The following is a 13,045-nucleotide window of genomic DNA, read 5'->3' as shown; positions in this document are numbered from 1 at the left end:
GGGCTCCTTCCTTTCCAAGCATATGTAGGTAGTAAAGTCTGCTGTCAGATATTCTTAGACAGGACAAAATGAGAAGGGACTTGTATCAACCAAACTGACTGGAAGAGGCTCAGATCAACTAAACTATCTGGAAAATGCAATCTCCAACCCACTGAATTGCCTGTGGACTGCTCATTAAGCTTCAGAGGTACAGCTTTAATGAACTGTCACTCTTGCTAGGGTGGGCTTTACGTGAAGCATCTGTCTTTGAATCATTTCTGTTACCATAAACAATCCTTCAGTCACCCTCCTATGAGGAACTTTGGTGCTATCCTAACTTTGGTGTTAACTGGGCTAAGAAGACATTTGTTCAATTCTTTCAAGGAACAGCGTCAACACATGCCTTAACTTAAGCCATATATATATATATATATATATATATATATATATATATATATATTTTAACAGTGCTCTAGTATATAAGTGCCAGGACCAACTTCAGATACCATAATCCATAAATGCCCTTGTTCCATGTGAGATCTCCAAATATTAGCACATAACCCATTTTATTGTCTGATGTATGGCTAGTTAAGTCTATGTATGTGGGACTCAAAGACACTGATGGTTGTCTATATGTGACATTGTTTTGTTAACTACTCTATAGGTTCCATACAGTACTTTACTGATTTACATTAAATTGGTTCCTTAAAAAATCAAGTCAACAAGAAATCTTCATGAAAAGTCAATTATTTCTTTAATCTGTCTGCTTGCAATTCCTACCCTGACCACTACGTAGTAAATCATTTTATTGTGACACAGTAGGTTGGGAAAGCAATGCTCAGGACACTGGCCTCTAAAAACATTAAAGATATAGATAGTATTGGTTATGGAAAACTTATAGAGAATACTAATGGCACAAAAGCAGCAGTCATAAAGTATGTGCGAAGGTTTCAATAAGCCCAATACCATTGATGGTGTTTAGCTGCTATTACTGTCTTTTCTCTTTCTTTACTATCCACTAGCCATACGTTCAGAAATCCTAAATTATGCCAGCTTTTTCTTGGGCCATTTAAAATCTACATGCTCGTTTAGTGTGGTTAATCTTATAAGAGAGCTTAATTAATTAAGCTTTTACTTATTTCAAAAGTAATCTAGTTGTCTTAATGAAGACAAAATTATTGCTTTAATACTTGTAATTAGTTTGTTTTTTCCCTTTTTGATGTATTTGCAAATTATCTTTAACTTGAATATAATATTTGCAAATGTAGTGAGATAAAATTACTTCACTTTTTTAAACAATGTTTACTTTAATATTGTTATACATCAAAAATAGTTTTAAGAACTCTGATTCATCACTATGAGAAAACTTTATCTATTAATCATGATGGTTCTGACTAACTCTCGAAGACATGAAGCAAGTCTATTTTATCCAGTCCAGCAGTTAAACTAGTTCTGTATCTCTCATTTTACATCCATTAAAAAAAAAAAAAAAAAAAAAAAAAGAAATTCTTGAGACAACCACCAAGTGAGGCTTCTTTTATTCTGAGGGATACATGGCAAAAGAGTTTGAAAAGATTCTCCTGTCAAGTAGGAGAGTAAGAAAATATAATTTATATGTCCCTGGTTTATGAGCTTCATGGATCTAAACTTTGGCTCAGAATCTAGGTCATTGCGAAAAGAAATGACTAAAGAATATCCAAAATACAGGTGCAGCTACAATTCAATTATATACTTTCCCTTTGTGCAGGGTGTGTCTTTGTTCTCACAGCTGGAAGATGTGTACTTTAAATTTTCAACAAAGAAATGCCACCACATTAAAGAACTCTAGAAATTCCTCCGACCTGAGCTGTAGCAATAATCATGCTATCTTCAATTGCTTTGCATAGAGATATTATGTACTTTCATCTCCCGCTTGTCAGTCCTCAACACATTAGGCAAAGCACATTAACAAGAGAAATGAAAACAGTCATTTGAATACAAAGCTTAGGAAAGGAAACCACACAAAATATCGGATAACCAACATCTCCTAAGAATGTCTTTTCAGATTTTGAGAAAAAGAGTCAGAAATACAGCCATGCATTCTACTGGTCATCTACATTTTTTGCTTTCACTATTCAATTTACTTTTGCTTAAAGGAAGATAAGAAGGCAAAAACAAGGATTTAAGTAAGAACAGAGATTTTTGAAAGCAAACTGCCAATTTGTAGCCTACTCATTTCTCTATGCGTTTAAAAAAAAATGTGCTTCTTATCCCCCTATGGAAGGCCTCATCCTCCCTGGGGAGCAGAAAGAGGATGGGATGGTCTTGGTGGGGGGAGCAGGGGAGGACAGAAGGAAGAGGGAACTGGGATTGACATGTAAAACAAGCTTGTTTCAAATTTAAATAAAAAAAATATCAAAATAAAAACTTTAAAAAAAAACTTTAAAAATGTGCTTCTTCTATGTTTTTAACAGTTCAATGGTCATAATTTATACAAAATGCACAGATGGTATTGGGGGTAGTAAAATTTCAGATGTTAATACTTCCTGGCATATGGAACACTGCTGTGGATCAGCATTTTGGCAACATTTAAGTGATTTTAGAATTATTTATACATTAATATCTTGGCATCATTTCACAGTCATAGTTATTACATCTTTAAATTGTATGATTCCTGATTAGATGTGGTTTTCATGTTGATTCTAAGCTGCTGAAGGTATTGAGTAGCTGGTGCTTTTGAATTAGAAGATAGCATCCCCTTGGGCATTGAAAATAAATATAATTCACTAATATATTAAAGAATGGCAGAAATCGCCAGGTGGTGGTGGCACACGCATTTAATCCTAGCACTTAGGAGGCACAGGCAAGCTGATCTCTGTGAGTTTGAGGCTAGCCTGGTCTATAGAGCGAGTGCCAGGATAGGCTCCAAAACTACACAGAGAAACCCTGTCTCAAAAAACAAAACAAAACAAAAAAGTTTCCAAGATTTTCTTTGAAGAAAAAAAGAAAAAAGAAATTTACTATAGCAGGCTTAAACTATGAATGTTACAAAAATAAACACATACATATTGATACACATAAGATTTATCCTTAAAAATTAACTGGCATGTTTTATGTTTTTACCTACCATATTGAGATATAATCCATAGAGAGCCCTATCTAGTCTGTGCCAAGTTTAAGTGTTTTTAAAAACCTAACCACCCCCGCCTCCTCTGAAATGTCATTTGTCAGGATCATCATTGACTGACACCAAGTTTTTCTATCTAGTGCTCAACCCTTAGGTCTCATGTTACTTGGCCAACCAGTTGCAATTGATTCCTCCCCAGATCGTCTTTAAAACCCTGGAAAGTCCATGTGGTTTACTCTCTTTTTCACTTGAGGTTTCTGCTGCTCGTTTGTTTGCCTTTCTCCTCGAGAGCCAAGCCCCGCATCTCTTCCCTGCTGTCTAGACTCATTCCCTAAGTGATGTCACTTTTCAACATTGAAGTAACTGGTAGACCCTGGTGAATCTCACATGCATCAGGACAGACTACATGGTGCTAGGAAAACTGTAGGACTTCTCTCAACAATAATCCAGTCTGCATCTACCCTACATGCTGGCCATGGTCCCCAGAGTTGAGGAGTACAGTTCTGTGGCTCATTATTCAGTTCTTGGGCCATGAGCTGTGTTCCATGGATAGAGAGGTTGCCTATTGGTAAAGACAGCACGGCTTGAGGCTTTACACAAGTACTGGTATTTAATAATGTTTTGGTGTTTCACTCCAAATACAGGCAGCTGACGTAGCTAGAGATCTGACTGAGAAGCTGGATCAGTCGTCCATCTGCTCAAAGGGAGGGGAAGTCTGCTTAGTAATGAGTACTTGTATGCTTTTACAACAAGTTAACGTATTCTCCAGCCTCAACCTCAAGTCACAATTTCTGACTCATCCACCAGACTGCCTCTTTCATATATACTTAGATCTTTTATGAGCATTTGAAAATCACTATGTCTAAACCTCAGCTCCTGACATTCAATGCACCACAGTTAATGTCACCCGCACATTCTGACTTTCTCAGGCCAACCCATAAAGGTATGTCTTGATGCTTCACATCTTAGAGACCATACCCAACATGTCTGAAATTTGGGGTAGGGGATACTATGTTACAATGCATTTAGGATTTAAATAATGTTGACCCCTGTACAATTAGTTTCATGTCTGGATTACTGCAAAAACTCCCAACTAATCTATCTACTTCTGAGAAGGCCACCGTTCATACCTTCTGATCTCACAGTGACAAGCGTCTTCTAATTTAACTTAGAGGAAAACATAAAATAATTGCAGTATCTGTAAGGTCCCATATAACTAGGCCATTTGCTGTTTGCAGACATTAACTCATCCCTCTGACTGATTCTTTGCTCCTTAGTGAAAATTTCAGTAGTGTACCACTGTAGGGTCTAGAATCAACTGCTTTATCTGATCAAAAGACACATTTCCTGAATGCCTGTCCATTTCTCTACTCACTTCCCCCATGTTTTTGTTGAGGAATTCTCTGATCATCCTTTTACCGTTACAGACATACTCAAGCTCTAATGGATCTTCGCTACCTTTGTCTATTATATTTTTCCAATATCATTGTATAATTTGCTAACTACACAATACAGTTAGTTAGCTGATTTTGTCCAGGGCACTGTCACCGCTATTTACTTAATTCTTGGTGCTGAGAACTTTGTCTCTCATTTGTATTCGGTGCAAATAGGCGATCAGGAGAAACTTGAGAAAGTCAAATACAAAAGCCGTTATGTGTGTCTGAATTATTAAGGCAGAGAAAGGGGAAGTACAGAGTATGTACTAATGTGACCTGGAGTATGACATGAGGGTGAAATGGTTTTATGTCATCGGTACACAAAACTCAAAGTAATTACTGTCATGAAGCAGAAAAATATTTATTCTCAGACTCTATTCCCCTGTATTCATGACTTCATTTCCCCAAGAAAACTCATCACAAAGAAAATTTCACTCTTTTGTGACTTTTCAGGATCTCTTAAAATTTGATAAAGCTGAATTATCTTTTACCAGTTTCGAGATGTACGAGAAAATTTGAGATACTCGTATGAAGTCAGATCATTGCTCAGAGAAAAATCAAAAGAAAACACACTATGTTTCCTTCCCTAAACATGGGGCCAGCTGGCCCGTCTCTACCTCTCTCAATGAATCACCATGCCTCTTGCTTCACTGGTTGCTCAAGTCTAATGCAACCCTTTCTTAGATGCATGTGATGTGTGTTATAGCTTCTTTGATAAATTAGCAGAAGTCTTACATACACACTCCCCTGGGCTAATAAATTCACAACAGAAGATATCAGCATACACAGAACAAGGGGAATGAGAAGAGGGAGTATCACACAATCATAGACTCAATGATAGCGAGTTTGAAGAAGGTTTTCAGTGACACCTCATAGGACAAAATATACGAAAAAGCCACATGGAATTGTGGCTTCAAAAAGATAATGCGTCATATAATTCTCTACTTAAATTGGGGATTTAAAATCTACACAAAAGTGTGAACTCTTACACTTTCAAATTGGAAATACATTTCCTGCCTTTTATTAACCTTTAAAAAAAAATCATACATTCGCATCACTTACTTTCATGTCTACACAAGGGAAATTGAAATATCTGTCTTTTAAAAGAACTAAAAAAGAGAACTAAGGCAAGGCTGAGAATTGCTGAGAATTGAGCTAGTTCCCTCTTTTGCTTGGGTAAAGATGCGCACAGTTACCGGGCACATCTTTCCTGCCACTGGATTCGGTACTCACAGTGATTCTTTCATCTTTATCATCCAGGGGTGAGCCGTCCTTTTTCCAGGAGATGGTGGGCTCTGGATGGCCCCGAGGAGGCTGGCATTCCATCACTGCAGGCTCGCCTACAGCCACCATGACATCGGAAGGGTTCTGTCTGAAGTCATCCCGTAGTACTGTAGAGACAAGATTAAATCATCACATTCAAAGATGAAATAGGCAGTCCTTATCTCAGAGCTTCAGCAAAGGTGACATTTATTAGAATAGTCTTCCACTAATAGCTATCTCAATGCAGCTTGAAGAACCTGTATCTATTACAGGCATTTGCCAATTAGAAAAGGTACTTGTCCCGTAAGAATACTCAGGAAGGATTATTTCATATTCTTCAGAGGCCAGCAAGCAGGTGCACTCTGCTGATTCTTGCCCTCATGGTTAGCATTGCATTTGAATTATACATCTTTTCTGCCCAATGTCTACATTTCTCTCATCCATACACTAATGGCTATTAACCGGATCCTCTTTTTTTAAATAACATTTTTTATTTCAATTATAAATAAGCTTGTTTTCCATGTCAATCCCAGTTCCCTCACCTGCACCTCCATCCCTGTCCCCCTCCCAACCCCCATCCTATCCCTATCTGCTTCCCAGAGAGGGTGAGGCCTTCCACAGGGAGTCTTCAAAGTCTGTCCTATCATTTGGAGCAGGGCCTAGACCCTTTCCCATGTGTCTAGGCTGAGACAGTATTCCTCTCTGTGGAATGGGCTCCCAAAGTACAATCATATACTAGGGATAAATATTTATCCATTACCAGAGGACCCATAGGCTGCCCAGTCCTCCTAACTAACACCCAGAGGGTCTGGATCAGTCCTATGCTGGTTTCCCAGCTGTCAGATTGGGATCCATGAGCTCCGCCTTGCTCAGATCAGCTGTTTCTGTGGATTTCTGCAGCCTGGTCTTGATCCCTTAGTTCATCATTCCTCCCTCACTGCAACTGGCCAAATCCTCTTTTAGTTACAAGAAATATCAGGCCAATGCTTTCTATCTATTACTATGTCAATTATACACACACAAAGAAAAACATGAATGAAAGACACTAAAAAGCATACATTTCATTGATTTTATAGGTATTTAAATCATTGTAGATAACTGCATTATCAATATAATTTGAATATAGTAGTCACTACGAAAAATTCACACACATTTGCCAATGACTTCAAAATCCGTGCATTTTTCCACTGTCCCTGTGTAAGAATGAACTACAATAAATGTTAGAATTAGCAATGGCACCAGAATTTATGTTCAAAGTTATTTTTGTTAGGCAGTATGTTATTAAATCCATAAACCTATTTAGAATGAAATACACTATTTATTTCTTTTATATTGGGAGCTCTAAATTTTAATGGAATAAACAATCTATTCATGTCATCTCAACGGACAGGAGTAGACTATTAACATACTATAAAATAATCATCATTATTTACTTAGGAACTGGAGGGAGGAACTGTGGAAAATTAAGCAAAAAATGTGCTCTAAAAACTGCATACAGGAAAACTGTCCTCAATACCTTGATACTATCAAGAGGTCATAAATTAAATCCCAACCGTGTTCTTTGCCAGATAATCCTGAGCATGTTATTTATATCCTGCCTTTTTAAGCACAAAGCAAGGAAGAAGACAGATACATTAACACGATATCTGATAAATGGTTAACTTGCCCATAGTTCTTTTCCTTCGTCCTGTGTGGAGTAAGATGTGAACCGTCTTATAAAGTAATTTAAGGGAACACTTAAAATGTTTATTTGTAAGTTAAGTACATAAATCTGGAGCGAATAGTGTTTATCTTTAAAAACTACTGAGTTGAATTTTAAAACTGCAGTTGTGTATTGGGATGGATACATTCTCATCCATGTGGCTTCTTAAAATGCTTTTAATGGATGAAGCACTATGATACTGAAAACCATCAGTCAATATAAAGTCACCCCTAAATTTAGCTCTCCTAGCCTCAAATAAACTCACTGGCTCTCAGTAGTTTATATATATGTTTTTCCTTTCCTTTCCCTTCCTCATACTAACCATATCCACTAAACTCAGTATGTCATGGTACTCGCAAAATTGGTTTCCTCCCGCGTGCTCTAACAACTTTGGGACAGAAACATCATGTTAGTCTGCGGAAAACGCCTCTTTGAGGAAGAGGTCTGTTGCCTATCTTTGCAAAAGAAGAAAACCAAGTGAGATGAAAAAGCAAAGAAAGTATTACTGGCCCAAGTTGTTCCAATTGTACCTTTACTACATGCTGTTAAATCATCACAGTTATAACAGCGTGCATCTTGTTAAGCTGGGTGTCTTCATTACCTCATTAAAAAATAAATAAACCAAGCTTGAAGGCTTTCACCATTTATAAGCTATATTGTTATTAGGTGTTAAGAAAGAACAACAAATTGTAAAGTTTATAGTAAAAACAAAACAAACAAAGCAAAACAAATTAGCTGGCATTAATAGGCAGAAAACTCCCATACTGGATCATGATGCTCATCAATGACACCACCCTTGAAATGCTTTAGCCCCCCGAAACATCCAGAAGTAAGATATCTTTCAAAGGAAAGTAACTATGTTTTATATTTTTCTTCTAAGTGGTAAACTTAATCTTGGTCATACTTTATCTTATTTATAAATGAGGATCATATTTCCAATGAGCCAACAAATAGTAAAATGTCTTATGAAAATACCAAAGGTTTAAGATCAGTCAAGCTATATTTTCTATTCAGCATATTATTCAGGCTTGTTTTTATAGTATATAACAGAAAGCTAATAAACTATAATCCATTAAAGATTGTTGCTTAATGTTCATGTAGCTATTTTTTGCAGCTGTAAATTATAAAAATCCAGCATGCTTATGACTATGGGCAATGTTTCATTAAAATGTGAATTTAGTACTTTTCATTCTTATAAAAATAGTATTTCTTACCTATATTTGTCTTGAAATTTTCCTTTTGAGAATAATATTTTATATCATATTATTAAATGAGATTATTTTTAATTAAATTGTCCAATTTTAAAAACTTGTGTAAAGTTGGGTAGTGGTGGCATACACCTTTAATCCCAGCACTGGGAAGCAAAGGCCCGAGCATCTCTATGAGTTTGAGGTCAGCCTGGTCTACAGAGCAAGTTCCAGAACAGCCAAGGCCGTTACACAGTGCAACCCTGTCTCACAAAAACCAGTAAGACCAAAACCAATACTAAAACAGAAACAAAGAAAATCTTTGTGTATATATAAGTTATTAAAACTTAATATCAGTGCTGTTAGGTGCCTGACAATGTGCACTCCAAAATTTTTATCTTGGAAATAAACAAATTAAGGGTTGGGAGATGGCTTAGTGGGTAAAATTGTTTGCTGATAGGCCCAGGACCTGAGTCCAACCTCTATAAATAAGAAAAGCAATCTGACCCAGTTGTCCTCTGACCTCTACACAGGAACACACACACACACACACACACACACACACACACGGAGTGGAGTGTCTGTTGGGACAGGAGAGAGCCCTTGTTGCTCTTGCAGAAGACCCTGGTTAAGTCCTTACAACACACAAAGAAACTCACAACCACCTGCAAATCTAGTTCCAGGGGATCTAAACCCTTCTACAGGCCTTTTTGGCCTCTGCAGCATCAATCATACAGGTGGTACGCAGACAAATATGCAGGCAAAACACCTACAGACATAATACAATTAATACCACATTAAATCACAACTTAAAATGAGAATCTAACCAACCAGACTTCTCAAGGTAGAAGAACATGTCACAAAAGCAATGAAGATCATAATGTAATAGCAATCCTAATTATTTACTCCTCATAACATAACAAAGTAAGGCTGAAGTGGGCTTTCTAAAGGGGTAAAGAACCAGGAGCAAGCTTCAGTCAGATCTCCAGCCACACAGAAACCTTCCCTACCAAGCTGCTTGTCTACCAGTCTTCTCCGAACACTATTTGCAGTTACAAATACTTAAGCATCAGAATGTAACTATTATGTCAGCCTCCTTCCAAAAGAACAGAAGTTCACTGAGAAATTTCTCTCCTGACAGTCATATGGCTATCCTCCTAACATTCTGTACTCAACTTTCTCAGATCACCCAATGTTTGCAAGAGACCTTTCGAGCAGCACTCTGAGAATCGGAATTCATTATCCAGAATACATATGATGTGTTACTTCTCATCAACAGTTTATTGCAATGACAACCCAACTGAACAGGCTGTACAATAATAAGGGCTTTAATTAAACATAGGCATTTTAATTAGAACTCGGTATCTTGAGGAAAACAAATGATGGTAGTCTGTAGTCTTGGGATCTATTTTGCTACACAAAAGGCAATGTTATCAATGAGACCTGGCAGCAAGTTGTAAAGTTATCTTTATGAAGAGAGAGAGAAAAAAAAGAAAAAAAAAAAAAAAGCCAAAGGCCGTAAAAAATGGAGGGTACTGGGGAAGAAAATAAGTTGGAAAGTGCGTACATAATTACAAATTTGTAGTTTCCAAGTAATACATGTCTATGTTAAATAAAGCATTCTAGTCATTTTCTAAATTATTTAACAATGTTCACCTTGAGGTAGACTATAAATTAGTCACTTTTACAATACATCATGACCCCGGCCTGAATGTCAACTTGCAGGTTTGCATTAAAATTTGTTATTCTATTTCAAAATTAACTCTTTGATATAAGACATCTGTACTGATTGCAAATGTTGTGACTGGTAACTATGCCATAAAGCTTTTCTATTTCCCTAATACAAGATAATATATATATATATATATATATATATATATATATATATATATATGAATGGAATAGTCTTGGGTTAATATAATAGTTTGCTCAGTTAATATTACACCTACTGTGAAAGTATCAGGACCTGAATTTGATCCACAGTATCCACATAAACCACGTGTGGTGGTATATGTTTATACTGTCATCACTGGCAGATAGAGATAGGCAGATTCTAGAGGTTCACTGGCCAGCTGGCTATGTGCATTCCAGGTCAGTGAGAAACTCTGTCTCCAAAAGTAAGGTGAATGGCTCATGAGGAATAACACTAGGGATGCCCTCTGACCTCCAGAAGCATAGGCACCCAACCACATGCAACCTCTCAGAAATGAAATACCACACACATACACACACACACACACACACACACACACAGACGTACACACACCACACGTCACACACACACTAACACACACATACACACAGCGCACATCACACACACACACTCCACCCACACCCACCCACCCACCCACCCACACACACACTTATGCATGCCATGCCAAAAAGAAACCTTTGTCAGAAATAGAAACTGAGTAGGATTTGCAGGTTATTTGAATTAACAGATATATTTTGGGAACTGTACCGCAATGTATAGGAATATATAAACAATTTGTCTCCCAAACTTTTAGTTAGGACGTGATATAGGACAAAGAGGTTTAAACATCCCAAAATATTCTGAAATAGATGATCAAATTTTAGCTTTAAATACTCTAATGAACAAGATGATAGTATAACAAATACGAAAACTAAAGAGACAGAATGTAAAATAATATTCCAGCAACTACTGTTCATTTTAAGCTACTACCTTGTAATGCCATTAAAAACTATTATTTACAAATATCAGTTCTGTACTGAGTTTTGAATTTACAGAGACAGTTTCTAAAACACTTTACTCTTTACGGTTGACAGTGAATTTATCTATGGACTTTCTTCCCTGCTTATGTCATCTTCTGCATGTGGTTTTAATGCATGCCACTTTATTTTAGAATATGAGGTTTTGTTTTGGTTAAGACTCTGGGGGAAAACCATGCTGGAAGAAGTATTGATTTCTTAACTACTGGAGCTTCTGAGGTTTCACAGGCTGCTGAATCTCCATCCTAGGAAAGAAGAATATTTTTTACTTATGTATTCCTAAGGTCATCTGGTGCTGGTAGGCACTGTCTCAATTAATCTTAGGGAACAGTAATGTGAAAAACACTGCAGATAGAAAGAGATGCTATTTAGAAGACTAAAAGCAATCCACAGGAATCTGTTACTTTATTTTATATGAGCTATACAGAAGGAGCAAGCTGACGCACATGCATACCCTCAGGGTCTGCTTCTGCTGGGTTCCAGCATTGGGAGCATGTTGTCCTTGCCCTACATCCCTGTTTCCTGTCCTGGTGCAGAAGAAAAGAGTTTAAGACCTTTTACATGTTAGGCAAGACTCAACTTCCAGACTGGACCTAATTTTGGATCTATGCTTGCATTTTGCAGAAGCGTGGACAACACAATGATGCTTCCTGCTCTGCAGCTCAGCATACCCGTCAATTCATGGAATCCCATGAAAGGTAAGTTGGGTATGCTAGGTTGAGGTGAATGTCTGTAATGCATCCCAGAGAAAAGTGGACATTCATAAGAATCGACATTTAAGTAGCTAAAACCCAGTAGATTTGAAAGTCTGGGACAACATAAAAATATGTACTACCAAGGAGGAAAGGTCAAGTGGCTAACTCGTGTCTGCCATACTAAAAGTGTCAGTAATTGACTAGACGTGTTCCCATTACAGACCTGAATGTGAAGTATGAGTGAAATTAATTTACTACTGGAGAATAAATCGTTTATGGGGATGAATTTTATTGGCCCGTGACGCGTATGAATTAGAAAATGGGAGTTGCAAACCTCAGAATCACCAGTGATTCTTGCAATACTTCGTTCGAGACTGTGATAAGTATACTCACAGTAACTCAGTTATTTCCACACAGAGCAGAGTTTTTACACTCGATCTTGATAGGGTTATTATGAAAACTAATTATTTAATGTTTACACAGGACTTGCCATTTTTATGGGGCATTACATCTACAAAGAAGTATTGCTATTAGTCACTATGCAAGGAATTGCCAAATTTCTCAGCTGCCAGTGCAAATGGGCAGGAGGACAAAGAATGCCATTGATGGGGCTTCCAAGTGCCAGAATGAAAGTCACGCTCAGGAACCCCCTTGGCAGGGTTAAAATAACACAGACAACATGAGGACAACTGAGCTATGGGACCCCGACTAGAACAAGACAGGCAGGCATTCTTTCATGAAATAAACTTTATATTTAGTATCCTGCACTCAGAGAGTCCTTAAGGAAAAAGAATATTCTCCTGCTTTTATCGCCTGCATCTATGTGATGGTCAATGCCACAGGAATCTGTCACCACCACTTCCATACGGCCACTGCCAGGAGCATTGCGGAAGTCAGTGTTTACAGTGCACATTCTCTACACTTACGTCCTTATCAGATATGAAAGG

The 13,045-nt window shown here is 37.4% G+C and overlaps 1 protein-coding gene across 1 annotated transcript in view; it reads right to left on the bottom strand.

The window, feature by feature from the left end:
- Robo1 (roundabout guidance receptor 1) overlaps nucleotides 1-13,045 on the bottom strand; it is a 373,695-nt gene that overhangs the window by 139,265 nt on the left and 221,385 nt on the right. The window contains exon 3 of the mRNA XM_051191745.1: nucleotides 5,755-5,912. Within this exon, the coding sequence (XP_051047702.1) occupies nucleotides 5,755-5,912 (158 nt within the window). The remainder of the gene's footprint in view (nucleotides 1-5,754; nucleotides 5,913-13,045) is intronic.

This window comes from Phodopus roborovskii, unplaced genomic scaffold, assembly GCF_943737965.1.
Source record: "Phodopus roborovskii unplaced genomic scaffold, PHOROB, whole genome shotgun sequence".
NCBI classification, from domain to species: Eukaryota; Metazoa; Chordata; class Mammalia; order Rodentia; family Cricetidae; genus Phodopus; species Phodopus roborovskii.
This window is presented reverse-complemented; position numbering and strand designations above follow the sequence as displayed.